The sequence below is a fragment of the Pogoniulus pusillus genome, chromosome 5 (assembly GCF_015220805.1).
Source record: "Pogoniulus pusillus isolate bPogPus1 chromosome 5, bPogPus1.pri, whole genome shotgun sequence".
NCBI lineage: Eukaryota > Metazoa > Chordata > Aves > Piciformes > Lybiidae > Pogoniulus > Pogoniulus pusillus.
The window spans coordinates 23,479,750-23,506,213 of NC_087268.1; the positions used below are offsets into that span (position 1 = coordinate 23,479,750).

Genomic DNA, 26,464 nt, shown 5'->3' on the forward strand with positions numbered 1-26,464 from the left:
CAGTTTATATGTTCTATAAAAAAAAAAAAGCCATTTAACACTGTGCTATCCAGAGATTATGTCAAACTGAGAGCCGCAGGCAAGAAAGTCCCTTGATAAACGACTAAATAGGAACAGGCTGACAGTGTTTTGATTTGTAGCAGGACTACTTTTCCCTTATCTACTGGACTATTAAAATCCACATGCTGATGTATTGAAATACCCTTTAAAAGAAGAAGTTGGTCTTGTGCCTAGCAAAGTTTGACCTGACACAACCTGCTTCAGCAGTGTGACATAAAATGTCCAATGACACAGAAGCAAGAATGGAATAGACCTTCAAATACCTTTCCATTCTTTTTCCATTCTTCAAACCTGCCTGGTCTCTGTATCAAATTCAGCCAGGGTCATTCAGCATACACTCACATGAAAAGGTATGCAGGTTGCTCGGCTGAAAAATGAAGTTCCCAGTCTGAAGCTTGTACGTACAGGTTTTATGTGGAAGTCATAAAAAAACGTCCAAATTCACTCTAGAAAATTCATCTGTCAAAGTGCAACAAAGACTTAACAGCTGTGCTCATTTCAGAGGTTTCTTCCTGTTGCTGGTAAAGGTCAGGATTTCCCCTGTTCCTCTATGGATGCAGACTATAGAAAATATGATGTCTCTCCAATGGCAAGGGAAAGACCTAAAGAACATTACAAATAATTTAAACATTCCTGCTGTTATTTAAGTTACTAAAGCCATAAAGCATAGAGTTCAACGAATGAGAAAAGAATACTGATGGCTCTGTGAATTATTTTTATATCAGTATATAATTTTCTTTACATTAAGTAGAAGTACAATTGCCTCCTGATTAATTCCCCCTGAATTAGAACACACAAAGGACTTGCCACTTGTCCATGTCTTGAAATCTGTACAAACTAGTGCTGAGTAAGTTGATATTATATCGTGTGAGAGTATCCTCTGCTCACTAGAATATTTAAAAACCACATTTTCCAGATATTGCAGGATCACAGGATCCTGAAGTTGGAAGGAACTCAAAGAGATCATCAAGTCCAACTGCCCTGCCAAAGCAGGACCATAATCTAGCTCAGGTCACAGAGGAACATATCCAGATGGACCTTGAAAGTCCCCAGAGACAGTGACTCAACAACCTCTCTGGGCAGTCTGTTTTGGGTCTCTGTGACCTTTACAGTTAAAATGTTCCCCTTTTGTGTTGAGGTTGGAACCTCTTGTGCTGCAGCTTTTTAAAATGAATACAAATTGCTTCATGTCAGCCCTAAAGGAGTGTTTTGGTTTTGTTTTGTTTTGTTTCATGATCTGTCTGCTGGAAGCAGTCTAAACTGACTATTTTGTATCAGAGTTCACCTTGTATTGGTGAACTGGTGGTTACCCAGCTGTTACAGTCCTTCTGAACAGTGCAGTTTAAGGCTGTGATAAGCTAGCTAATGCCTGAGAAAGATGACATTGTAATCCTTGTCTAATTTTAACTTTTTTTGAGGCAGCTGAATTAATATACAGTTGAATACCATTCAAATACCTCTAATAGAATCCTCACAAAGCTTTATAAATAAAAAAACTCCAAAATACAGAGAGAAAAAAATTGTGTTAGTAACCTAAATGCACAGCCAGTTTCCAGATATTCATATAGGCAGATCAAAGGTTGCCTTACTTTAGTTTCTTCATCCACAGACCACCACAGGGCAAGGTTTAGGAGACTTGGTCTGACTTGTCCCTGTTAGTCTAGTGATAATAGATAGTTATGACCAGATCACCACTATATGTTGATAAACAGGAATTATTTTTCTCTCCTTACAGTTCCCTGAAGATCTACTGCTACCTCTTTTATGTTTGCTGGTGCGTGCGTGTGTGTGTGTGTGTGTGTGAAGATGCTCTTCTAAAAGCAACATTTCTATCCCAGATCAAGACACAGTATTCTCCAAGACTAGGTTAAGGCACAGCATACAGTTGATACCAAACAATGTCAACAAATTGCTACTACTGAAGTGTTTCAGTTACTGCCTCCCATCAAACTAAGTAAAATGCCAGTTATGGGACATCTAAAGACAAAATGAAATAAATTAATTAAATAAAAGGTCATAGAATTTAGTTTACTAAGTTTTGACCAAAAAATAATCACGAAGATGACTATATTACTAGTCACCTATGTGGCTGACCAGCTGCTCTTGTCAGGAAAAACACAAAGTTTCTGCATATAGCTTTTCCTCTTAGCATAGGAAGAAGTGGTCAGGCTCATCTCACATATTCCTGCTGGTTAGAGATAAGGTTAACTTCTAGATAATCATGAAATTGATACTAACAAGCATTGATTATTGAGTAGACATTTTCAATAGACAACGAATCTAAAAATTACAAACTGATACAGTGGATAAAGTAAGCTCTAAGTGTCCCTTCTTGAGTTAAAGGATTGAACCAGATAACCTCCATAATTTCCTTCTAACCTCAGTTATTCCTTGATTCTGTGACGCTGTGATCAAAGTGGATTTCTTCCTTTTACACTGTCACTCAGTGCAATGAATTGTGATTGGTCTAGGAGTACGCACTAATTCCAGATCCATATATAATTATGGGTTGAAAACACTGCAAAACCCTAGTTTCTGTATTAAGAACAATGTAACCACAAAAGGTTCTTTTAAATATCAGACCATTGTGTTTAGTTTATCTGTTAACAGGCTCTTCGCAAGCACCCTTCAGAGCAGTCATTCAGTTTATCACAGCCTCTGTTGACTAAGAGTTGAAAGAGAGCTGAAATACTGATATTTTGGATCAGGTAAATGTTATTTGTCCTTATTCTTCCATATTACAATCAAAGGAACTGACAGAGATTTATTTTTTATCTTGCTATGCATTCATTTTGTATTTAGTTTCAAGGGGAGATCTTGCTGGACTAACATGATAGCCTTCTGTGATACCATGACCAAATGGTATCATAGGCTGTGGATGTCATATACCTTGACTTCAGCAAGGCTTTTGATACTCTCTCCCGCAACATCCTCACAGATAAGCTCAGGAGATGTGGCACAGATGGCTGGTCTGTGAGGTGGAATTAAAACTGGATCCACAATAGAGTTCAAAAAGTTGTCACCAACAGCGCAGAATCAAGTTGGAGGCCTGTAGCCAGTGGTGTTCCTCAGGGATCAGTACTGGGTCTAGTTTTATTCAGTATCTTTATCAACAACCTGGATGAAGGCACTGAGTGTATGCTCAGCAAGTTTACTGATGATACAAAACTGGGAGGGTGGCTAACAGTCCATCAGGCTGTGCTGCCATCCAACAGGATCTGGACAGGCTGGGGAGCTTGGGGAAGGTAAACCTCATGAAGTTCAATCAGGACAAGTGCAAGGTCCTGCATCTGGGGAGGAATAACAGCAGGCACCAGTACAGGCTGGGGCCTGTGCTGCTGGAAAGCAGTCTGTGAAGAAAGACCCTGATGTCCTGGAGGACAGCAAGTTCTGCATGGGCCAGCAAGGTGCCCTTGTGGCCAAGAGAGTCAGTGCCATCCTGAGGAGCATCAGGAAAAGTGTGTCCAGCAGGTCTAGGGAGGCTCTTCTGTGTCCAGTTTTGAGCTACCCAGTTCAACAGAGACGGGAACCTGCTGGAGAGAGTCCAGTGAGGAGCCATGAGGATGATAGAGGGACTTCAGCATCTCCCCTATGGAGAAAGACTGAGAAACCTGGAGCTGTTTAGTTTGGAGAAGAGCAGGTGGAGATGAGATCTTGTCTATGTGTACAAATATCTGAGGGGTGGGTGTCAAGTGGATGGGGTCAGTCTCTTTTCACTGGTCAGCAACATCAAGACAAGGAGCAATAGCTACAAACTGGAATACAGAAGGTTTCACCTCAACATGAGGAGAAACTTCTTTACGATGAGGGTGACAGAGACCTGAAACAGGCTGCCCAGAGTGGTTGTTGAATCTCCTTCTCTGGAGACTTTCAAAACCTGCCTGGATGTGTTCCTGTGCAAATTACCCTAGGAGATCCTGCCTTGGCAGGGAGTTTGGACTTGATGATCTCTGGAGGTCCCTTCCAACCTCTAAAGTTCTGTGATTCTGTAATTCTGTGATAATAAAATGCATAGAAGACATGAAAAAATGGAATCAAACTGACAAATTATTTTAGAATAAATATATAGAAGTATCATTCCAGATGTGCTCTTCCTAAGCTGATATACTGCCCACACAACTTCTGACTGAAGTCTTCACTGCTTCTTTAAGGCAGAAAGAGAAACTGTAGTAGCCAGGCAACAGTAAGCAGAATGTGGTTAACTAACTTCTGACTTCATCAATCCCATGGCTTAAGTTCTCCTCAAGAGGTGACAAAATGAGACAAACATTGTCCAAAATTTAGGTAAATTAATATATGTCAGATAGTACTTCTCTGACTATGACAGAAGAGTCTTTTTTCCTTAAACACACATGCATACACAATTTTTGTTCTAAGTTTTGTCCTGTGATCTGTATTAACAAGGCTTTGCCTCTACTTGCCATTCAGAAGAACACTACAGAAATGAAAGTACATTTCGGCCAAGAACTATTGCATATCTTATCCGTGCATACTCGTGGTTCTTGACTGGAGATACAGAAAATATATTTATTAGATAGAAAAATTTCTATCAGTACAGAAGATGACACACAGAAAGTTTTATGGAGCACTGACATATGCCAGAAGCACATGTAGTATGTGTGGCAACATGGTGTTTGTGTGACCAATAGAACCTGGTTAGGTGCTTCTTGATATGTCGAATTTAAGCATAGAGAAGCTGAAATTACCTTCAATGTATATGACAATCAGAAGCACTGACAGAACCATGAACACTGCATTAGGAGTCTGTGAGTTCTCTTTCTAAAATTAACTCAGGCACACAGACTGTTGTGGAAAATACTCCAGTAAAAGCAGCAGCTGTAGAGCATTTTAAGCCTGTACTTAGAGTACACATAGACAGCACCAATTCTCTGGTGTCTGCCTCATCACAGAAAAGGTCCCTACTCAGAACAGGAAAGCAGCAGGTGCTTCCTCCATGGTAACAGGTGGCAATTACTATGGAGACTGATCGTCCCATCCTCCCAAATTTGCTTGCTATGCTGATTTTGATTTTGTAGGCAGCATGTTTCACCTGAGACAAGCATTGAGTCTGTAGGGAAACAGAGTAGAAGTGGCACAGCCAGAAACATCCAGGCAGATGCCGGAAAGTAATACTTAGTATATCAAACTGACCACAGGGTAACTAAAAAAAACACCAAAGAGGAAGCAGATGTAAAGAGGGCAAATAAAGAGGGAGAGATGACAGGAAATGTGTGACATATGATCCATGAAAAATGAGAAAGAGGCAAAACCAGGTGTTGCTGTGGTTCTAATGAGAGCATAATAATAGGATCCTAAGGGACAGTCTACATTTCTTAGGGACAGAAATAGGGAAGAATTTCCATCAGAGTTTTTTCCAGGGGACATTCTGGTTGATTTATTGCTTTTTTTGTTGTTTGTTTGTTTTTACAAACTCTTGTTATTTTTACCTTGTCAACAACCTTGTCTGGGTTCTACACTGCTATAGTGTCCACTCTCACTAATGAGGAAAACAACGTATTATGTAGAACCCCCTTTAATGTTGAAGCAAAAACTTCTGTGAAATGACATTATCTACTGTAATCACTAACCATTAGGCATTTTTCTCAGTTTCTCTTCCAATGCTATCATTACTGAAATTGTGAAAAACTGAAGAATATTTCTTTCTATAGAAATAATAGAATAAATTTTGAAGATTTTCTTTTCCAGTTCCCTCCTTTACTCTCTTGCTTGGTTAATGAGGTGGAGGATAATACAACTGATGAAGAGTGAGTAGCTGAATGGATTTGTTAAATATATACAGGGAATTCAATTTCAATACAGACCATAAAAATAATAGTTGATGCAATCTTTTGATGTATGTTATTTGAGCTAGCCAAAAAGAAATAAAGAAAGCAATCCTAGTTTTCAAATCCCTGTTTGAATATTGTGTGCCTTTCTTGGAAGTACTTGATTTGCAAATGAACTTAAATCTAGATGCTAAGACTACATTTACTTTTGTCACTTTAAAAAAAAAAATATTATTTCTGTTGCCCATCCCTTTCACTGATATTACTTATCAAATATTTCATTCAAGTCCTGACACTTGAAATAACTTCACTTGATTTAAATTTGCTAATAAATACTTTCTTATATAAATTCTGAGAATTGTCCCCACTCTGTGCTTTCTTTTCCAACTTACTTAATTGCCATGTTCCCACTGACATGTTAGCTTTTACTGAGGGTTCTGCAATTGTAGAAAGTGAATCAGGAAATCCAGGTCTTTTTTTTGCAGAGCTACTTCCTAGCCAGACAACCCCAGCCAGTAGCCCTTTGTTATATGGGATTATTCATAGATTCATACAATTAGAATCTAACCATCAACCTAAGACCACTATAGCCATTAAACTATGTCCTGAAGTGCCATGTCCACACACTTCTTGAACAGGATTGGTGACCCTGGGCGCTTGTTCCAATGCCTGAGCACTCTTGCATCAACTTTCCAGGCAATCTCCTTGTGGCCATTTGAGCTGATTTTTCTAGCTCAGACACAGGGGAGAGGTGAACATTCTAGGGATAGGCCATATAATGGCAACAATAGATAAGTTAATATAGTTTCATTGGAACATCAAGAGCTTAATGTCTAGAAGCACAGCTTGTTCTTCCCCTTTTGCTGGCTTCTGCTGCTTGAGCTGCGCCTGCCTATCTTCCCCGGCTGCTGTTTTGGCTGCTGCTGCTTTTGCTGCTTCACCACCGCTTGACCCCTCCCCCATCTCCCTTAAGGTTATTATATTTTGTTTTCTTCTCTAGTAGTTTATCTCTCTTTATACTGTTATACTTACACTAAAAGAAATACAATTTCATCTCTCCCTGACTTTCAAAAAAAAAAAGTGTTGTGGTGAGTTTATTCTCCAGGGGGGAGGGATCCACCCTAACCTGGGACACTCCTCCAAGCCTGCATGCAGTGTTGCATGGGGTTGTTGGACACAAATTCAGCACCCAGCACTTGGCTTTGATGAGTGCATCTCACATGCAGAGGTTTTCGCTTCCCTGTATTAAACTTCATTTAAAGTTCTTGTCACCTCATTTCTCCAGCTTGTGTAAATTCCTTCATGTGGCAGCCTTGCCTCCAGTGTATTACTCCCCTCATCTTAAATTTGGTATCCCTAAGATTCCTGAAAGGTTATACTGTCTGATTATTCAGAACACTAACAATGGTATTAAACAGCACTGATGCCCACTAGTAACTGGCCATAGGTAGATTTTGTACCCTGAATCCTTTGAATCAACAGCACAGATATTTTTCCACATGATTTACAATCTATTTATGCAATCTATACCTCACCAGTTTCTCAACAAGGTTACTATGTCAAAGGTTCATAAAACAACAACCATTCTTCCTTTATCCACAAAGCAAATCATTTCATCACTGAAGGCAATAAGTTTTGTCAGGCATGATGTGCGCAGGATAAATCCATGCTGGATGCTACCAATCTATTTTTTGTCCCTTTGCTTGAAGGTGTCCTCAAGGAGGTTTTGCTTCATAACTTTCCAAGGCATATTCTTGCTAGGTATAAATTTTTTCTAAGTTTAATATTGAATATCTTAAAATCCTCCAAGGATGGAAAGGAAAGTCATGTTCTACACGCAGAATGGTTTAATGAAAAGACTTTGAAAATAGTGACACTTTAATGGAGCATTCACTTAACAAAAACTTCATCAATTTCTCATGGCCTTATGCAGTTGGCAAAGCAGTAATTTTTACAGCTTAGTTGAAAGGTGAGAAAAAACCCAAATATTATTTCAAAGAACATTGAAAAAAACATCTTGAGAGACTTCTATACCTTTGTTTCTCTAACTGAAACAGTTGTTATGAACTTCTCTTATGGGTATTAACTTTCTTTATGTTTTCAAATTCGTTTTAAACCTTCAGTGGATAACTGTTTTAAAATGAAGTCATGGTGAAAATGATGAAGGAGATTTGGAATTGCAGTCAACCATTCACAACACTATTTGTATGAAAGTTGTTTCAAGAACTTCAAAAGGTTTACTTCTGACCATCACGGAGAAGGGTGTAGGTGAACGATATTCCAGTCTCACATCCACTCAATACAGTTCTCTAGAAATTCTACATAGCTTATGGCAGGCTATGTCCTACTTTTCTAGTTGGATAAAGACTATATTTTTTTGCAGTGTTCCTGGACTTATGCTACAAGTTCTAATTAAAATTAAAAAAAACCCCAAAAACATATGACAAGAAAAAATGTGCAAATGTAAATACTGAGGGGTTTTTAGTGAATTGCAAAACTTGTTCAATTTGTTTGATTAAAGGGCAAAAAATTATGGTTAGTTAATTATTTGAACTGATGCTTATGAAAGAGAATTTAGGAAAACAAATTCACAGAAATTATATAAATGGCATAATAGGTATCTATGCAGAATTGTGTTGTGTATTTTTATACTTGAGTCCTGAACACTAAAACAATTACACTTCTTCTTTTTTTTGTTCTTTTTTTTTTTTTTAGTTGTTGTTGTGGGGAGAGGGGTGGGGGGGTTTGGAGGGGGTGTTTTGTTTTTTTGGGGTTTTTTTTGTCTATTGGTCTATTAGCTGCCTGTGTTCTCTCTGCTTCCTAATTTCAAGCTTGTCACTCTGAATATCTTATCTTGAAATTCTTTCACAGTTTCCTGGGTTTCTATTCCTCTGTGGATTTTATCTCATATCACCTATCTTTTGCACCTGTCTTTCAAAACTTGGGCATGACTATCTGTTTTCCTTTTCTGTCAACATCTGAGTCACAAGAAGACTCTCTAGTCCTTAGATTATGTTACTCATAGAATACCATGTTGGAAGGGACCTTGTGATGGTTTGGGTGTTCCCTGCCCCCCCACACTTTAGAAATCACCCAGACTAGACTCAGACGTCTCTGGGAATATGAATGAAGCTATTTATTTACAGCTAGCACAATGTACAAGCAGATATTTACAGTATATACAGTTATATACAGAAATATACAAGGTAAAAGTAATACAGAAACACAACTCCCCTCCCAGAAACCTGAGTCCCCAGGGGGGGCTCTCAACCACTCCTGCTCTTTCCCTCTGCTCCTCTCAACCTTACCCCAGTCCCAAGGAAGAATGGAGGTTTGGCCAAGAGGTTATGAAGCAAAGTGGGTTAGGCCAAATGGAAGGTGAGGTTAGAGAGATGCAGCTCAGTCAGCAGCCCAAGCAAGAGTGAGAGAAAATGGCGAGAGTGTTATCTAATGTTTTCATTTCTTCTTCCCATACTTCTCAGCGAGACGGTGAGGGAAGTAGACATCACCATTGTTTTCCTTTCACAGCCTGTTGTTGTGGAGGCAGGAATTAATGTGTGGCTGAGTTGGGAATTTTATACAAAAATAGTTATTTTATTTTCCCCAAAACCCACCCCCCAAAACTATATATACAAAGATTAATTTCATTTAATTAGCAGATTAAGTCACATGAGAATCATCTACAGGGATACCATCAATAATCTGACTATTTTGGAAGTCAGAAGTTGGAAAAGGCTTTAGCTATTAATTAATAGCGGTTTCTTACTAATAAAGTTGAGCCAAAATAACTCACGATCAGGCTGACTTCCTGGTGAGGTTTGTCTCTCTTGTTCTCCTGCAGAAGCTGTCGGAGAGTCGTTAAGAGGTATTCAGCTCTTACAAAGGTGTCTGTGGGGAAGCCGTTCTTTGAAGCTTTCTGTATTCAGCTTAGGCGAGCAAGGGGGGGGAGTCTCAGGCAGATACGAATGTCCAGGCAGTAACCAAGTCCAAGGCGGGAACCCCCAAAGGCTGGAAGCCCCCCAGTTTATACCCTTGCTAGACAAAGGGCAGAGTTACCACACCTTAGGCACAAAAGCGCACAGCCAATCCCGGCTCGATCCCAGCGTGGGCACTGCACAGGGCACTCCTCCGTGCGGGCAGGACCCCTTTGCTCACCCCCTTCATGCCTGCGGGGCAGGCGAGGGGAGGGAACCAGGCAGCTTTCCCCCTCCCATTAAAGCCATGGAGAGAGAGGAATTTAGGGGTACACAGGACTTCCAGGACACCTGTAAGCTAGTTCTTCTCACCAAAACATTCTACCCTGCTTCAAACTAGCACAGACCTCAGGGATCATCTAGTTCAACCTTTCAGGGTAAGAATATAGTTTAAATGAGATGGCCCAGCACCCTGGCAAGCTGGGCCTTGAAACTGTCTAATGCAGGAGAATCCACCACCTCCTTTGGGAGTTTATCCCAATAGTAGTACGAATTGCGAATTTTTTTTCTGGCATCCAGTCCAAATCTTCCCAGCAGCAATTTGTACCTATTAGTCCTTGTCTTTACCACATGACTCTTTGAGAGAAGGCAGTCTCCCTCCTCAGCAGCAATTTGTACCTATTAGTCCTTGTCTTTACCACACGACTCTTTGAGAGAAGGCAGTCTCCCTCCTCGTCATAGCTGCCCTTTAGGTACTTGTGCATGGTTATGAGGTCTCCTCTAAGTCTTCTCTTCTCAAGGCTGAACAAACCCAGTTCTCTCAGCCTTCCTTCCTATGACAAGTTTTCCAGTTCTCTGATCATTCTTGTGGCCCTTCTCTGGACCTTTTCCAGCCTGTCTGAATCCTCCTTGTATAGAAGGGACCAAAACTACTCTTCCTGTACTCCTTTTAGCTTTTTATTCTCTCTCTCTTGTTGAATGCAATTGTTCACCTGGATGTCACTGGTCCTTGTCCTGACCTTCCAAGCAAGAGATATCCTCTAGGTGTTATCCTTTTAGTTTCACAGGTGGAGATCAGCCTTTCAACCCCATTTGGTTTCTTGCAAAAAAATGAAGGTGCCAAAAGGATCATTTTTACACAGACACAAGGAAGGGAATTCTGGACATAGGCAAAAGAAAGACCAGGTAGATAGAGCAAGAAAATAGTTATAGGTGAAAGACAGTAAGAAACAGGAAAAAAAGTGGGGGGAGAAGGGAGCAAAAACGGGGGAAATGAGATCAATGGAAATGGGGCAAAGCATCACAAAAGACAAAAGGGGGGAGTCAGGGAAGTAGAAAAGTCTGTAGAGATATCTAGGACATTTCTGTGGAACATTGTGAAAGGTAAGAGGTGATTCTGTCAGGACTGACTAGGAGGCAGAGAAGAGAGAAAATAGATCTCATGTGTCTGACCTATGACAAGAACAAGAACCAGTAGTAGTATTTAATTTGAGTAGAGTGGAAGGATCTACTGGACTTAGTGTCAGAGTCCCTATGTACTGCTGTAGTACAGATGCTGATAGCCAATAGGTGGAAGAATGAGTTATCACAGCATTGTGGCAGGGACATGGAAATCAATTCCTGAAATCTGCATAGAGTGGAGAGAGCTCTAAAGAAATAAAAAGATGAATTCTACATCCTAGTTGATTTCTGAACATATTGCTGGGATGCATTAGTCTTTGGAAGAATTCCCATGTCTTGATTGACAAAGGTTTACCTTGTTTACTACAAATAATATGTCAGTGACTGCTGGTGGTAATTACCATTGTACAATGAAAATATTGCACATAAACCCATTGCCACTTCTAAAAGGACATATACTCAGTCATTCAGAAAAAATGAACTCTGAAGATGAAGCTGCAATAATTTCCAATTCTTCCTCTCCTCTTTTTGGGGGTTCCTTAAGAAATCCAACACTAAAAATTGTCAGGAAAAGATGGTTTTCGCAAACACAGATTTTCAGCTGTGAATATCAACAAATCACTTGCTAAGAAAGATTGACTATTTAAACATAAATCTTGCATTGAAAATGAAAAAAAGATGTTATGATAGAATCGGTAAGGCTGGAAGGGACTTTAGGATGTCTCTAGTTCAACTTCCTGCTCAAAGTAGCGTTGATACTGAGTTCAGGCTAGGTATCTCAGCTCCTCATGCAGTTATGTCTTGAAACCTTCAAGGTCAGAGACTTTACAATGTCTCTGGACAACTTGTTTCAATGCTTAATTGTCCTTGGTGACTTTTTGTTTTCCTCCCAAAAGGTCAGAAGCTTTCCTACTTCAGTTACTGAAGTACACTACCATGCATTTCTAATCTGAACATAGAATACTGACACACACTGGCTATTAATATGTTTGGCTTTGATACATACAATTACAAAAGACAGAAGTGGGAAGACATTCTTTGATGGCTGTAATGAATCACAGTGAACACTATTATAAATATAAGTGCAACTGTCATTCTGGAATCACAGAAACACCTGTTTTCCTCTTGAAACTCTCACACAAGTGGTGACCAGTTTCTGCTTGCTTAATTTTTGACATCTGATAGCACTACAAAGCTGGATTTTTGGTTGCTAGTTCTGCTAAGCCTTCACATACTTTGTACATAAATCGACAGAAAGCCACAGTACAAATCTCTCAAACAACTTTGAAGTTTGCAGGTTGCTAGGAACAACCTTTTATCTTCCTCTCTGCAGTCTTGCATTGGTTATACAAGAAAAAAAAATAAAGATTTCAAGTATGGACTTCAGGGAAATGAGTTGGGGACAAAAGGAAAGAAAGGAAATATTATGTAACGAAACACTTGGATATCTCAGTTTCCTTTTAATCATAACAGACATTTATCCAAGAGTTTGTGATTGCCACCTCTGGCTGCCAGAGGCAAGCAACGTTGTCTTATTGAAATGTTGATTTTCAGACGACTGCTGTGAAATAATACACCATTCAGACCTCAAAGTCCCCTTCTGTTCAAAGTCATCACTTGCAGACAAACTTCTCCATGGTCTTCTAGCTTAGTAGTTTCATTTGAAGTCAATCAATACACAAAGAAAATACTTGTAAGACACAAACCTGCACTTCTTGCCAGTTTTATTCTTTCTTAGCTTGAAAAAAAGCAATTGACCTTCCAGAATTAAAATGTGGACAACTCTGGCTGCTCTACCACCTTTTTTTTTTCCTAAATGAGTTGTTACTTTTGATCCCTTTCAGATAAACACACAGGAAGAACTGTAAGTGCAAAATAGCTGCTACTTTTCTCGTGTGTGCTGTATTTTGAGTTACAGTAACAATCTCCTTCATCTTCAATGAAAAAAAAATCAGAGTCAGAAATTATTTAAACACTGTATAGTATCTAGTGAGTGATCAGGCTATTTAAAGACAAAATGAAAAAGTACAGTGAGAAACTCCTCAGTGTCCTTTTAAGACGAGATTTGAAAATAAGCATCGTATATTCAGGATTCAGTTATCTCAGGATGTTACAGGACAGATACTTCTTTCTGTTGAGGACCAAAAAAATCCTCAAATCTTGCACAAAGTTAAAATGTATATTCCTCAAAAAGAAAAGTTTATTTCACAGGAAGACCTTCTTTCCAAAGGAAAAAAACCACCTAGAAAATTCTTCAGCAGCTCTGACATTCAATCTTCATCAGTTAAAATGGCATGGCATATGCAGAGCATATTATTACAGCCCATGAGGACCATAATATTTAGAGACTTTTTTTTTAAGGAAATACTCATCAAAATGTCAAACCAGTTAATGTAGATAAAGGGAAGATTTATAAGAATAGCATCATCACAGTGACTCCAGGCCATAATTAAATATTTGGCATATATTCTATTAAGAAATGTTAAAGGACAATTATTGTCCGTTTCAGAGGGTTTACAGTAGGATTTGTTCTTTTTTGCTTCATTCTGTTTAGTTCTGTGCAGCTTTGTGCAAATTTCTTCTTGTCTTAGTACCTGAGCAGCTGCCAGTAACAAAAAGACTGAAAACTATCACATCTGTTTTCTCATATTTTCTCGTTCTTCTAAGTGTGTCTGGAAGTGAGTGGGTGTGTGCAGAGGGATCCACACCTCTGTGTGAGAGAGGAGCAGAGACTCTTTTGGCATATTTGTTGTTGTTACGTTGGTTATGCTTTTACTGAGGATAAAATGGGAGCAGATGATGGTGAGACCAGGGTAGATCTTTTCTAAGAATTTCATCTACATATCAAGGTCTAATATTTAACGTGGTTTTTTTTTTTTCAAGAGTTACAATTAGGAATTTTAATGGCTTTAATGTATGCCAGGCCACAGTATGGAATACCTTCAGCTTAAAGGCTCATATCAAGCATGTAATAATTCTGATATAGTTTTCTAGTAACCTGTGTTGATAAGGATGAAAATAGAAAGATATTGATGAAGGACCTAAGTACTATGAACTGCAATTCATTCGACTTCCTGGTAATCAGATTTGTTTTGACGAGGGTCTTGTTTTTTCATTTCTGGTAGCTTTACAAAGGGAAAAACACAGATATCAAATCAGGTTGCCAGAGTGAAAAATCAAACATTGATTGGGATATTCCCTGAACTGATGAATTCAGGGCTGTCCAAGCAGAAGAGACAGGTGAAGACAACCTTTCTCAGTAGTGCACCAAAAGATATCAATGGAAGCGGCAGTAAAAGCAACAGACAAGAATAAACAAGCAATCTGATTAAGGTTACATTGCATCTGGTGAAGCTGAAATAACTGCTGAGCACCTAGATGCTCCCACTCACATTAGGACGTGATAATGTCACAGACTAGCCCTACTTGTACTGTCCCGCTTTCCCTGAGAAAGGGATCCTCCATGTCTTCTGCACAAGCTCTCTGGTCTATTGCCCCAGAACAGCATGCAACTGAAATGCTTCCCTACACTTTGTTTCTTATGACTGATGGAAATGTTCTGTGGAAAAGTCAGCTAGGTACTTCCTTCCCTTTCTTAGTTCCGTGGACACCAGGGATACATTTTTCTTTCTCCATTAATTTTGCGGAAGCATAAGCATGGTAACCTTTCATGTTTCCAGATTGCCTTTGTTTTTTAAGGCTGTGTTAAAGGTAAATAAAATTGACAAGGTAAGGCTAATGATTTCTGACAATGGGATCAAGAGATTCTTGTCCTCTGTGGAAAGTGTTCTTAAAGAACAGCCAGCACACATCTCCTGCTAGGCCTATCTGTTACCAGTTTAAGCTATCCTCTATGCATTTCAGGAGTCTCCTGGATTGCCTGTAGCTTTGATTACTACTTTTTCGTCAGATGTCAGAGTGGTTGAAGTCACAGGACAACAGCCTGTGAACACAAAGCTTTCTGTAGCTGAAGTAAGGTTTTGTCAATAAAATCCCCTTGAATGAGCAGCATGTAGTAGACACTAACCAGAAGTTTCACTTTGTTGCCCCAGTCTCTAATTCTTACCCAGAAGCTCTCAACCTGCCTGTGGTATTCTTCAGAGCAACTCTTCATACTCAATCTATTTTCTGGTGTAGATGGCAACCCTTCTGCCTCTCCTTCCTCACTATCTCTTCTGAACAGCTTTGTACACAGCGATAGTTGCACTCCTGTCATCAGGCTGCAAACTGTCTGGTACAACTTTGGTGCACTGTTCTACGATAAAACTGTTACAGAATGCCAAAACTAGCTGTTCCTTCTGAGGTAGTTTAAGGCTTACTGGAATAAGCATTTGTGTCACATTATCACATCTTTTGGGTTAAAAAAAAAAACCAACAAAACAAGCCAAGCTCACACTGGCACATGATGACATACTTATGGGGGTTCTGGCTTCAAGTAAGCACTCAAGTAAGCACTGATTATCACGAGATCTGTGATGAAACCATGGGAACTAACAATAATTGTCACATGACAAAGGCTCCTGGGACTTTTGCTGATACATTCACCTGTTAGACATGCAACTGGACTCCTGCCTTGCTTCCGTATTTTCTCTTAGTTTTCCTGAAACCATAAGAACAATGTAGCAACATATATTCTTGCAAAGCAGAAAAATCAGGTTGGTTGTTTTGAGAGGCTGGACTGCACTTGGGACATTTGAGACTGCTTATTTCCTTTTTTAAATGTCATAAATGTGGAGTCCTATCCCTGAAATACAGTCACTGATCTTAATCTTCAGATCACAAAATAAGACTTCTTGACTTGGCAGTAGATTGCCTAGAGAGTTTGCAGCATGACATGGGTCTTCCATCTTCCTCAGACAACTGTGCAGGGTAAATGGAGACATCAAGTAAGCTTTAAAGTTAACTGCAAAATTGAGGTAGATGCCTGGAATAGGCTACTATCAATCCAGAGAGTCTCAAAAAAGTGTTTGATGGACCCAAGATATCATGACTTAAGCATTTTAGGCTTCACTAATTAGTCACTATAAAAGGGGAGAGACAGTTCACAGAATCACAGAAATAACCAGGTTGGAAGAGACCTCCAAGATCATCCAGCAACTCTACCACCTCTCTGGGCAGTTCATTCCAATGGCAAATCACTCTCTCTGTGAAGAACTTCCTCCTAACATCCAGCCTATAACTTGAGGCCTCCCTTCAGGTAGCTGTAGATAGCAATAAGGTCACCCCTGAGCCTCCTCTTCTCCAGGCTAAACAACCCCAGCTCCCTCAGCCTCTCCTCACAGGGCTTGTGTTCCAGGCCTTTCACCAGCTTTGTTACCCTTCTCTGGACACATACTAGCACCTCAACATCTCTCTTTTTCTGGGACACCACCCCTTTTTTCCAAAGGTGATACACCCCCTATTTTTTCTTTAATTCCTTTAGAAGTAACTTGCTCATCCAGTCTGGCTGTCTCCCTCATTGGCTCATCTTCCAGCACAATGGGACAGCTGCTCCTGTGCCTTCAAGAGTTCTTTCTTGAAGTAGGTCCAACCTTCCTGGACCCTTTTGTATTTAAGGGCTATTTTCCAAGGAACTTTCCAAGTTAGTTGCTTAAATAAGCTGAAGTCTGCACTTTGGAAGACCAGTGTGGAGGTTTTGTTGGTGCCTATTAGACCAGCTGGTCTAATACTAGGTCAAAGCCTTAGCTCTTTATGAAGAACAGAAGAATACATGAATTAACCCCTGTCAACAACTCTTCCTGATCATCAGGGAGGCAACAGGCAATCTTTAACCTCAGGTAAATTTTTCTGCTTTTTCTACACAACATAAATAATTTGTGCATTGGTGGAAATCACATCTAATACTAGATTGCTTTAAATGTATTACTCTTACATCAGAATATGCTTTATAAATTTGCGACCAGTACTGAACCACTTAGTTCAGTAAATGTTTAGAAAGAGGTCCATTTTTTACCTCAAGCAATGAGACAGAAGACTAACAGAAAGAATAGTGTCACATTAATACTTACAATATGCATTAGCTTGGCACAAATCTACAATAAATTAGATTTAGAAAGTGTAACTTCACAGTGAATTGGCTATAAAATACAGAGTCACAAAAATCAGATAGATACTTAACTGTGTGCCTTTTGTGTTTTGAGAAATGTATTGAATTGCATCAAAGAAAGGAGTGAATTAGAAAGTAGTGAGTAGTCAAGGAATTGGATAAATATTTGACCGTCTAAGAAACAATAAATTATTTACATTAGCTAAAAAATAAACTCCTACAGGAGTTCCTACAGGGAAATTTAGGGAAGAGTGAGTAACATTAAGAATTGAGTAATGCAGTTACAGATCACACACAGAATGGCTATTGGAATGAAGAAAAAAAAATACTCAAGATTATAATATATCTCAAATTCACTATATATAGGTGTCAGTGTGGGTAATTTAGGAGTAAAAGTTGCTTAGAGACATGATTGCTTACAGGTTAAAAAAAAAAAACCAAACAAAAGAACAAAGAGTCTAACAATAAAGTCTAAAAGAAAGGAACGGAAATAAGATATGGAAATGCCAGTATATGAGAGGGACTGGCTGATGAATAGGAGGAGGGATTTGTCATGCTTCATGTATTGCAATAATGAATTCTCATACATGCTAAATACAGAGTTTGAAGAAAACTTTCAAGGGCCAAATTTTCCATAAATATATTTCTTTTTTCCTCTCTAAATTGACTATTCTCTGAAAAAGGCAGCTTTCTGAAGTGAATGATGGATTGTTCCCAGTACCTTAATTTCTACCTTTCTAGAAGAGGAAAAAGCTACAATAGCTAATACATGCCTCTTACAAAACCTGAATCAAGAACTCTGTTGATGCCCCATGGTCTTGTTCAGCCCACTACACCGAGAACACAGACAGGAAGTTCAGATGTGGATTTAAGCTCTTTCTGCACATTGCAATGCCTTCCCAGAATCTTTAATGAAACTTGTCTTGAGATATGAACATTAAGCTGTGTTCCTCCTGGCCTGCTCTTCATCAGAAATTAAATTCTGCCCTCAGAATTTATTAATGATTCTACAGATGATACATGAGATGAAACAAAGCACAGCTCATTCCAAAACTAGCGTTTACTTTTCTAGGCTAGGAGAAACATTAAAATTGGTGAGGACTGCTAGTTCTGTTAGCAAATTAATTATATGAGGCTCAAAGTACTGACTGCCCATCCATAAGAGGTTTCATGTTCAAAGGAATAACATTTGATTGATCTGAGTTTATATTTAGAAAAACAGGACCTGTTTCCTTTGAGCTCTATGTTACATTTGGATTCATTTCTTTTAAATGCATTTTACATTTCATTACTTCTTTCCTGCACCACTTTGCATGCTTTTGTAGATCACTTTAAAAAAAAAAAAAAAAAAAAAAAAGGGAAAGAATAAGCCTTGAACTTTTAGAAGACTAGAAGACTACATGGTTTAAGACTAGACCATGTAAGCTGGACCAAATTTTGCTTTCCTCTGTCTAACTGAAATTGTTAATTGGAAATATTTGAATTGTTTGTGAACTGATTGCATATTCTAGTGTTTGCAGAAGGAATGGTATTCCAAGCTTGACCTCCTTTTCCTGCCTTACAGCAATCCTCCAGTAATGGGCAACTCAGGACTCTTCAGACATTTGTGTTAGGGAAAAGATAAGTACTTGGCTACAAAAAAACCCCATAATTTCTACTGCCTAAATCTAAAGCACTTTTTAAAATGAACAAGAGTGTCTGAAGTTCAAGACCAGCAGCAAGTAAAATAAAGAAAAGAAACCCAAGTAATTTAATTTTTATTCTGGCATCTTGTGCTGCAGCTCAATGACACTGCATCTGGTAAAGTCTGAAGCATGGCCTTAGAGACTGTTTCAGACCTCAGGTATGCAGCTAGCACAGATTCCCACAGTAAAGTTCCAAACGCTCTAAACCAGGTAAAATGAGTTTGTCACCTTCAACTTGGTTTTGTTTTCATATGCTGTCACTTGATGAAGTGTCACGATTTGTCCAAACACTTTTGAATCTTTATAAAATTTAAGCACCCAAAGTATCCTGTGTCAGGTGTTCTACAACTAATTCTGCTTAACTTCTCCTTTCCAGCCTGCATTTTGCTGCCTGTGTATTTATTATTGTGCTGACATTGTCCTCCATACAGAATACCCCCTTCTTTCTTAATGATGTTTATGTGAATCCTAACTACTCAATAAACTAAGTTTTATGGTACAATCTTGAAATTATTTTCTCAATGATCAAATCAATGCTGAATAGTGATAACCAAGACAGTTTAACGTGCTACTTCAGTACCAAAAGTAGCATAGCAGCCTCCACTGGCTCAGGAGGGCAAATTAACCCAAATGAAAAACAATACTGACAGAATATTTTTATGCAGTAATATATAGTACTTTAAAACCATATGAAGAAAATGTGATCATACAGAGCAAAAGCTATCAAAAATTGCTACATCGGGATCACAGAATCACAGGAACATTGGAAAAGACTCTCAGGATCACCAAGTCCAAATGACAAGTCTACTCTACAAGGTTCATCCTAAACTGTATCCCCTAATACCACAACTAAATAACCTTTAAATGCACTCAGAGTTGGAGAGTCAACCACCTCCCTGCGCGGCTCATTCCAATGCCTCACCACTCTTTCTGTGAACATTTTCTTGTTCACAGAATGTGAACAATGTCCAATCTAAACCTATCTAGTTGCAACTTGAGGCCATTCCCTCTTGTTCTATCACTAATTACCCATGAATAAGTCACAGCATTGATTCTTTCTTCACATTCACAGGGAAACACACATTCACATCATGCATTGACATTGATGCCAGTGTTGTAACATTTATGTATCAAAGAATTCTGCTTGCCACATGTGGTTGATCCAACCAGTCTGGTACACAGGCTGGGAAAGAACTGTTGCACTGCCCAGCAGCCTTGTGTTATGCCATTGGGCTCAACTTTTCACATAAGGAGTGTGTTAAGCATACTTCAACTTAAGGACAGCAACAACAGACATACACATACCACATGCTCTAGTATGCTGGATGACCCATCTCATCATATCACTTGAAGCACATGCAAAACTTGCACAGAGATCAAAGAGCTTTAAAATTATTTCAGTAATTTCTAATTCATATAAAAGAGGCTAGAGAGTTCCAGAAACTGTTTTGGAACAAGATTTTCCAGAGGAAGGGATAGACAGGTTTTAATGACCACTGTTAACACACTGAGATGCTTTTTTGTTTATAAGCCATGGTTTTCTCCATGTTCATATCAAGCAGAACTCAGTATTGCCACCAAAGCAGCATCAACTCTCTTAACTGCAACAACAGAGTTAGAGTGTAAACCAGCAGACACCAGAGGAAAATACTACAGAGTGATTTGTGATTTGAGTGCACTTAGTGCCATGGTCTAGTTGACTGGATAGGGCTGGGTGACAGGTTGGACTGGATGATCTTGGGGATCTCTTCCAACCTGGTTGATTCTATGATTTTATGATTCTATGATTAGTTTCACATTTCTGAAATATCAAGGGAGATTTATATCCAAAGTAAGATTTCAAATATTAACCTTGTTCATGTGTATGCAGAGATGTAGGAAACACTCTCTGCTTGCCTTCAGTGGAAACTATGAAAGTTTGTTTCTCTGTGTGCCAGGTAACAGACGAAAGGGATGCAGAGGGAAGGAAGCAGAGCTGAGCTGTGAAATCTACAATCATTTTTATTTTATTCAAAGATGCACACCTTGGGATCCATAACCAGCTAGTCCCCTCAGATTCTTGTTGTAGTAGGCAGTAATAAATCATTCAGGCATTCAGTCATTCATTTTATGAGTCCCACTGAGTGCCATATATTTTGAGACTGCTATGAATATATGCAACACTGAAAATACAAACAAGTTATGAAACAAATCGCATAGGAAATGTCCTACTCTTATGATAATAGTAGTACTACAAGTGTCCAAGGAAAAGAACACTACTCAGTATGAACTTAAAGAAATAAACCCTTATTATGAATATGATAAAAGAAACTGACAAAACTATAAAACATTATTTTAATATTTCTCCACAGGTTTACCTATCTAGCAAGAAATTACAAAAAATGCACACTAAAACTGTAACACATTCAGCTTCTGCTTGATCTTATGCCATCTCTGTCTACATAGACGGTAATATATATGTATGATTGCAATACATGCATGTTTTCAAGGGCAGAAGAGCTCTGAGCTAATAGATCTAAGTTAGGAGGAACCTCTGAAAATCAAGATGTATTTGAAACTGCCATGATGTGGAGCCTTCTGAAGTTCCTGCTGATATCCTCCCTCTGTCTCAATAAAAAACAAACCTCGCTATTAGATTTGAAGCAACTTCCCTGTTTACCTACTTTGGATATTGCTAGCAAGATCTATCAAATTTATGTGGTAGATTTTATTAGTCTCTCTGGGATGGGATTTCACTTTTGAGATCACACACACATTTCCCAGTACCTCAACAGCAGATTGTCACAACATGAAAGTAGCTTCATGCAGTAACTCACAATAGCTGATGTGCATGTAGTTCAGTGACAAGCAGGAAAGGTTAGTCAGGAGTTATATGCCTCTTGTTCTGTTGAGTATGCATATATTCTACCCATCAAAAATAAGCATATGACTTTCCATTTTTGCCCAGACTCACTTATATACATAGATCATAAAAAATGGCAACATTGTGATAATGTTTTGGGAGAATGGGAGATGTTTGAACTAGTGGGTTTTAGAAAAAAATATTTTCCTGGGGAAAAGTAGTAATACATCACGGAACACATCAGCTGAAATTCAAATCCATTTTCTGACAGAGAATCACTGTTTGTATGTTATTCATAAATGGAAATCAATACTCTACTCTCACAAGAGCATACCTGTTATGAAAACATTAGTGTTATTCTTCTATTGCTTTTTAAGAAATGATAGATACAATGGTCTTTTCCAAATAGAAAGACAAGCCAATACCTTTTCCATTCACTTTTGGAGAACACAGATCCCGAGTCTTGGAGTTTATCAAGGGATAAATCTTTAGTGGAAACCCTTTGAAAAATAGGAAACACTTGCATTTTTTGACTTTGGATTAAAAAACTGTGCAAGTATATGAATGAGCAGGCAGCTGTCAAGCTTTTTGAAATTAATCAGCACGAAGATAACCTTTTGTCAGAGTAATATTTGATGTCAGAATTAATGCACTCGAATCTTGTTTTACATCCATTTCACCACTGTGTTTCTGAGATTTTAAACATACCAATAATAGTGTGTACATTACAATATTAAGACTACTGGACAAGCTGAGCAATAAAATGAGATTTACAGTAGTTGCACTATTTACTACAGAATAGAGAGGCATTACCATGTACTTGCTACAAACCTGGATGTTCAGAGGTTGCCAGGCACCTCCACAAGAAAGCTGCAATTTCTATTCTCATGTGAATGTCACATCTTTGTACAGATTAACATAGCAGAGACTGATATGAATATCTGCTCCTGCTGAAAGTGTGATTACAGCATCATCTGAAAAGTCTGAGTAAACCTACAGAAGGTTTCATGCTCTAAGTCCATTTGCCATGACTGCTAGAGACAGGAAAACAAAAATTCCCTGAATACATAAGCCCATCTAAACTTCCTATATGTCTTGTGAAACAGTTGAACAACCTGACAAAAATCAGAATTGAACTTATACCTCTGGATACTCATTGTATACAACAATAAGACATCAAAGCAGTACTTACAGCTAGAGAATATCAAAGGACATGAGTGTTCATCCATTGGGAAATTGTGCAGCTGAAGCTGGCACTCAGCATTAATGGTAAGCCTATGGAGAAACCAAGCATCTATTACTACACATCAGCACAGTGGTCACAGGAGAAGGCAGAGTAGCTTTAGGTGTCATGCAAGAACATCTTGACATCCTTAAGTAAGGTCTGAAAGAAAAGGATTATATTTGCATATTGTTCATTGGCTATTTAAGTCTGATCCGAACCAATAATGATTATCTAAACCCATAAATGCATCATTAATCTACACACATTTTTTTTCTAGACAATTAATCACTGAAGGATATGCAATGGAAACAACCATTCTTTTAAAAAACACCCAGGAAATATGGCTAATGTGGTGGTATGCAATTCCACAAAATTAAAACCTCATATAGACTCTGATAAGAAATATTCTCTGCATTTACTTATAATATGAACTTTAAAGTCTTCCAGTCATCACAGGTTCTCTCTGAAATCTTAATAAATCTCTGTATGTTATTCTCAGTTTTACAGATGTAACAAAGAGATCAGCAGAAATGTCTTCAACCCTGTTGAAAGCTTATGTTACAGGAAATCATTAACTCAAAACACATTACAGATGGAGCTGACTTTAAAATTACTATAAAAAATCAGATAATCATCAGCCTGAGAGTTTACAAAGCAAATCTATTCATCCAGGTTGATTGCATTAAGTACTAGTTTATTATACAGGGTTTTTTTGGTTGGTTGGTTGTTTTTTTCACGAAATAGGCACTACATTAATTGCATGCCTGAATTTATGCAGTAACTGTGGGGTTATAAGGGGAGGTTGTTGCCTTCTTTCTTCTTTTGCTTTTAAAATTAATTCAAAAGCTAACAAACTGGTTGGGAAAAAGCTTTTGCCTCAGATTTAGAGTGGCACAGAAAGGAATTTAACAGTGTTCCTCCACCTAAGATGAATTTAACAGCATTTTCATACTGTCACTAGATAAGAATTGTAGTGTTACAGACCCGAAAGTGGATGGGGAAGAGGATGGAAAAGCATGGGGCATGACTGAACGTTATACACTTTCTCCTGAACATGGAACGCTCATTGACACCTGACAGTACTAGGGCATACAGTAGTTATTGCTTCAATGCCAGACCAATGCTGTGTGCTCACTTCAGTCAGAAAAATTGTTCTTGAATCACACAGTGTTATTAAGGAAAAATGACCATTCTAACAGCTCCTCCTACATAAAGAGGAGGGTTACCTGAGAGGGCAAAAATAGACAAAAAATATATTTCACAAACTAAAAATGCTCATTCAAACAATCCAGGAGGTCCAGTATAAAAAAGGGACTTTTTCAGCTGTTTTCAATGAATTTGGAATGCCATCCAATAAACAGTGTCTTTAGTGATAGGTATGTAAATCTAACTACTATTAAGTAGATGCTTAGCTTGTCACAAAATACTGACGTAAGACTCAAGAGAAAGTCAAATAAAACAACAACAAAATCAACAAAAAGGGTATGTGAGTTAACATTCAAATCACCAAAGTCTGTAGCCAAAGGCTAAAGACTGAAAAAAGCAGATCTTCACAGAGAAGAAAGCCTAAGGAGGGTAGAACACTGAAAATATCAGTCACTTTTCCAGCTGTTTAATTCCTTTCTTACTGTTCACCAAAGACTTTCTAATGGAGCCCACCTGCAACTGCAAGCATGATCAGAACATGCTGTTGCATTGAGAGGGCTGAACGCAATCACTGAAGAAAATTTAGTCTGTGAAAGAGATGTTTCTGAAACAGTTTGGTAAGACTAATACGGCTTGTGGTATATCTCCCTTCTCAGCTTTTCCAGAAGTAAACACACATTATTTTGATTTCCACAGGATCACTTTTTAAATGAAAATACACACAGTGTTTCTAATACAATACAGTTGAGGGTTTCACAAAGATTAGAAAAATCCTAAAAGCCTTTCCTCCAGCAATTCACTCTTGTGATGAGATGTGACAGACCACCTTCAGTGTGACTTTTTTGACGAATCAAATATTGGAATTATCATGAATCTAGAAATACTTAATCCAGCTATTTATCTAATTCTAACCAGAAAGGTTTCTGATAGGTTTCCGGAGACTACATGCTCCTGATTTTATTAAAAGCACTAAAAAGCACAACTTCTACAATACAGAGACTCATTCCCAATTCTCAAGGTTCCTCTTTTCAGAAAGACAAAACTTTGTTATTTAGACTCAGCAGTACCTACAGCTGAATATTTTAGCATTTGTCAAGCACAGTTACATAAGCATCAGGAAGAAAACAGTAGAGGACAACAAAAGTACTGAAAATTACTATTACGCCAAAGGTGACAGAAGCTTTCGCCCCTGCATCTCACTGTGTGCTCACCTAAGGGTGTACAAGATCTTGCCATCATTCCATATGCGGAGGAGCTGGTTGGGGGTGGTGATCCAGTGAGCCTCCGCAGTCTTCGAGTTACGAAATATTGTGTCTGGGATCCAGATCAAGCCAACCATGTTGCTGTTCAGAGTCAGTATTTTCATGGTGCTGTTGAAGCGAAGACGGCTATCTGTCCATGTCTGGGCAAAAAATATATCAATTTGATATTCCTGCAATGAAAGCATGATACACAAATTGAAATCAATTCCACACTTCTCATTAACATTTGACATTTGATAAGTTCTATCTGTGTGTAGGACAGCAGGACATATTCAGGCCAATGGAGCCATGTTTTCTTCATTTATTGTCTGTGGAAATACTTCTTAAATACTTCTTTTCCCTGTTTTCACTTTTTCTTATTTTTTTTCCCCCTCCTTCCTTTCTAGCTACTTTAGAAAGCAAATATCTCCATTGCCTTGGTCTTGTGCTGCAATCTTGCAATAGCATGCTCTTACCTATTGTCTCTGAAAAATCACAGTTACAAGGTGCAATCTGCAGAGACGTCTTTGTCATAAGGCAGACCAATAAAAGAGGTGTGAAAGATGACCAGTAGCAACGTATGTAAGCTGAAGAATTATAAATTTCTCTGATTATGGCAATAACTTCTGGAGAGTGGGTTTTGTGAAGTCAATAAATTAATTGTTCTGCTTGTTACTAATTATTTAGCCAATCTTCTTCAGGTCAGACTGCAGCAGAATTAGAAAGGCATGCTCCTGCATTTTTACAGACACCTCATGTACTCTAAATGCTAATAGCACTAACTTACTGGCTTAGTAGACTAATAAAATTTATGTGAATGTCATATTTTCTTTCACTCCATGTTTACTGCTGTGTTTCTGTAGGGAAGCAGTCATAGTAGATTTAACTAGAGAAATTAATAGACAGACCAAATGATATAGGTGAACGTACAAACATGTTCATTTATGCATTTCATACCCAATGGAACAAACTGTATTAAAACCAGTATGTGAAATGTGAATTCCAGCCACCAGAGGCTGGGAAAGGTCACACTTTATTTGCTTATGTTCCTTTTCTTCTTTCCAGACTGCTGTCCCTGTGAACCTGGTGGAAATGGCCATCAGACTGCATTATGAAAG

At 38.5% G+C, this 26,464-nt stretch overlaps 1 protein-coding gene across 3 annotated transcripts in view; it reads right to left on the reverse strand.

Moving 5' to 3' along the window:
• Positions 1-26,464, reverse strand: part of GABRG3 (gamma-aminobutyric acid type A receptor subunit gamma3) — a 356,600-nt gene that overhangs the window by 142,946 nt on the left and 187,190 nt on the right. For all 3 annotated transcript variants that reach the window (XM_064143513.1, XM_064143514.1, XM_064143515.1), the window contains 2 exons: positions 25,317-25,537; positions 22,927-23,009 (listed from right to left, as the gene is read on the reverse strand). In XM_064143513.1, the coding sequence (XP_063999583.1) occupies positions 22,927-23,009; positions 25,317-25,537 (304 nt within the window). The remainder of the gene's footprint in view (positions 1-22,926; positions 23,010-25,316; positions 25,538-26,464) is intronic.